This window comes from Teleopsis dalmanni, chromosome 2 (assembly GCF_002237135.1).
Source record: "Teleopsis dalmanni isolate 2A chromosome 2, ASM223713v2, whole genome shotgun sequence".
NCBI classification, from domain to species: Eukaryota; Metazoa; Arthropoda; class Insecta; order Diptera; family Diopsidae; genus Teleopsis; species Teleopsis dalmanni.
The window spans coordinates 7,259,747-7,263,613 of NC_051847.1; the positions used below are offsets into that span (position 1 = coordinate 7,259,747).

The 3,867-nt window shown below is 28.7% G+C and overlaps 1 protein-coding gene across 1 annotated transcript in view; it reads right to left on the minus strand.

The window, feature by feature from the left end:
* Positions 1-480: 480 nt before the first annotated feature.
* LOC119684876 overlaps positions 481-3,867 on the minus strand; it is a 6,915-nt gene continuing 3,528 nt past the window's right edge. The window contains exon 6 of the mRNA XM_038099008.1: positions 481-551. Within this exon, the coding sequence (XP_037954936.1) occupies positions 481-551 (71 nt within the window). The remainder of the gene's footprint in view (positions 552-3,867) is intronic.

Consider the following 3,867-nt stretch of genomic DNA (forward strand, 5'->3'; position numbering starts at 1 on the left):
TGTATAGGAAACTACGCAGAGAAACTACGCATTCTCTTTAATACTCATTACAAAAGTTGTAGATACTTACAAGAAAAAGAAAGTATTAAGCATTTTCTCTGTAAATGCCCGACTCTGACTTCCAGAAGAAATAGGTTGACAAAAGTATTTTTTTGACAGTTTGTCGGACTGTTCATTGATAAAGATGAAAGGTCTTTTAACTCTTTTGGATTTAACTTTTTTTATCTTTTTATATCTTGAACTTTTTGCGAAGAACGGCCAACCCGCTAACAAAGCAATCATGGCAATACCTACCTTACACATAGTATGACAATATAAATGTACAATAGTCTAACACGTTTTAAGTTATATTAAATCAACAGATCATAAATATTTATCAAATGATAACATTCTGTTTACCAATGGGACATATCGTTACCATAAAAAGTATATAATCCGATTAAGTCCAGATTGGGTATGTGATTTATATGTGTATAATATTTATAATAGTGCAATTTCATCCAGAACGGTTATGGTTCCAACACAAGTTCTTATAGGAAAAACTTTTTCACCTATTAAAATATTTCTACAAAATTTAATTCTTAATTTATTCAACCATTTTTTTCTATATAAAACACTTAAAATCAGTTTTACAATATTGAACGGAGCTTGCAGGGAACTCAAAATTTGTTATAGTATGTATTTTTGGATAAGGAATTTACAAAAAAAATAAAAAAAAAATTCGTTAAAAATTTTTGTTGTCTTAACAACAGCACCACCTGTCCACCCACCGGATCCAACGTTATCCCATTTTTGAAGTGGGAACCAACCATACATATTCCTAAAATCGGTTAACCGGTTTTAAGAATGGGCGTGTAGGAATATAATGACACAAGATTTTTATATAATAAGATACATTTGTTAAATATGTTCTTAAATATAAAAAGTAGATATTACGCATCATCATTTAAAAACAAACTTACAGTTCAGAGCGCGTAGAAGGTTTTTTTCTGTGAATTAAAAATTTTTAAAACGCAAAAACCACAGAATTATTATTCAAAACGCTTTTACACAGACGAAGGGCAAGAAGAGTGGCTTACATATTTTATTAATTTCAAATGTTTGAGTTCTAAATTAAAGCTTAGAATACTCAAACTAGATATTGATGACGCATATATTGTACCATAGCGAAGGTCATAAATTTAGATTATAAATTTATTTTCATTTTTTCGTTATTCTGTCTACTTATTTCAGATAGTTTACATATGTACAATAAAAAAGAAAGAATTTATATACAATATATAAAGTCTAAACAAAAATCTCGTTTTTTTAATTAAGAGTATTCTGTATATATTTTTATAAGTTAGTAAAAAAAAACAAAAACCGGCTTTAAGGAGTTGCTAAACATAAACAAAATACATTTTCGAGTATACATTGTTTACGTCAACAAAAAATTTTAAAATGTTGCTGCAATATGTGTATAAGCCACTCAGCAACACAGAACTCAATGTGCGCATATGTTTAATAAATCGCCTCAAAGATGCCAAGTCTTGATTTACGACAAAACTGAAGTCATTGTTGTTATTGTGTTTTTTTGTTTAGAAACAAGTATGTTACATACACATGTACTCACATACAGCATCTTCTGAATTCTCGGCTAAAGTTTAATTTTGTGTAATAACACAAGCAAAACTTAAATTTACACAATAAAGTTTTTGCTGCATTTGCCAACACGCAGCTTGTTTTTTACACCTTTTAACTCTTTTCAAACAAATCATAGAGGGAACATACATATATTTTCCACATTCATTGATATATACATTTGTATAAATATACATATGTATACATGTATAAATAGGTTTATACCATATATGTATTATACATTGTGTATTCTACAAACAAACTTCTTTGCTTTTTCATTATTCATTAAATTTTTTGCTCTTTTTATTAAAATCATTTTTTTGCGTTCTTCATTTTTTTTGGTTGGTTTATTTTGCGACGCTTGAGTGAGTGTGTGCTCCGTGTTAGTAAGTTTTTTCCATTTTTTTTTTTGGTTATTTGTTATTCTATTTTTGTTATTGTTGCTTTAGTTGTCATTAGTACTTTTGTTGTTTTTATATTTGCTGATCAGTTAATTGCAGCAGGCACAAATAATTTATTAAAACGACTTTAAAATGTGATTTACTTAAACGCGAACAAAACTTTATGATGGCAACATCAAAAACAACAACAACCATGCAAACAAGCTTTGCAACAAAAGCGTAAGTTCTTTTTTTGCTGGCTGTAATGTTGTGTGTCTTGAAAGTACAACTTCATAACTTAACTGATGATGTCATATCGCAGTCAACCGACCGACTTCAAGGTCGCTTCAATGTACCTTGTTCTTACATGCAGCAAGTACAATTGCACTGAAGTACAACAAATACAACAAAAACAAATTGCAAATAGCATTTACTGCAATTAAATTCCTTACTTTTAATCGCCACACAAAATCTTCGGGAAAAAAGTGGTGGGAATTTAATTTGTGGTCTCTTGCCGAAAGGTGTGAATGGTGATAGCGATGTGATGTGATGTGATGGTGAGTTCAGTCTGTTGTTTCATATTTCCTTATAAATATGTATGTATGAATGTAAGTTTTTATTGGTGTATTGTTTTCTGCAGTTACGTCATTGGTTATGCTAATTCGATGTAGACTTACGGAGACAATAGTGGGATTGTTTTCAGAGATTTGAATTCTTATGGACATTTTATGGATATTTTTTAAGATTAAAACGAAAAATAAAAATATTTTAAATAATAAATCGTATAAGAATTAATGTTTCCTAAAATCTATTCCCGACTTAAAATATGTTTTAAAAAGCGCACTTGCAGTATAAAAACAAAAATATAAACAAATTTATTCTTCGAATTGTGGTTATTAAACCAATTTCTGAGTAAATATTTCATTATAGTTACCTTGTAAATCTAAACCGTTTCTGGAAAACAGACCCATATTGCTTACATAATCAGATGTTATTAATAGACTACCATTTGAGCCTCTGAGTCAGTCCCATTTCGTAAAGAATCTAAATATTTCAATGCTGATTAATTCAGTTACGGGTCAAATTCAAGTTCAGTAATTTGATAATTTTTTATTTCTTTCCATCATTATTTTTTTAAAAGTGTACATGGCTGAATTCAAAACAGAAATTTAATTTTTATATATTTGGAAAAAAGGGCGCCAATAACATTTATTTAAGGTTTGGATTACAAATATTTAATTTCTAATAATAATTTCTATAAATAATTATATAATAGTTTACATATTATATAAATGCATATTTGCTTACATTCATATATCCATTAAAAATTTGTACTCGATGTTGCATGTCAAGCAACCACTAATGTAATGTCTGTTTTCAAGTCATAATACACACAACAATTTAGATACAATTGATCTTTTAACTCCATCTAATTGAAGTAGTAATTTTTCTCCACCTTAATCCAGTTTAACTTACCATAAATAAAATCTGACCTAACGTTAATTCACTCTAGTTCCTTCCTTTTCACACTTCCTTTATCCAACTATATCCTAACCCATGTATATATATATTTGTAATTCCTTCCATGTTATCTACGATATATGTATGTATATCTCTATAGGCTATTACAACAATAACTAACTTGGAACAAACGCGATTACTCAACTTCTCATCTACGGGTATCAATTAATTAACTAATGAACTACAACAAATTACATTTCCAACGTAATTCAAGATATCATTTTCCCGTCAAAATACTTAAGTTATAAAGTTCGTTCGGAAACAAAACAAAATTTATAAGTACGACTTCTAGTGCCGATTTCATGATCCTAACTTAAGTTTCAATAATTAACTCGTATTTGAGTTA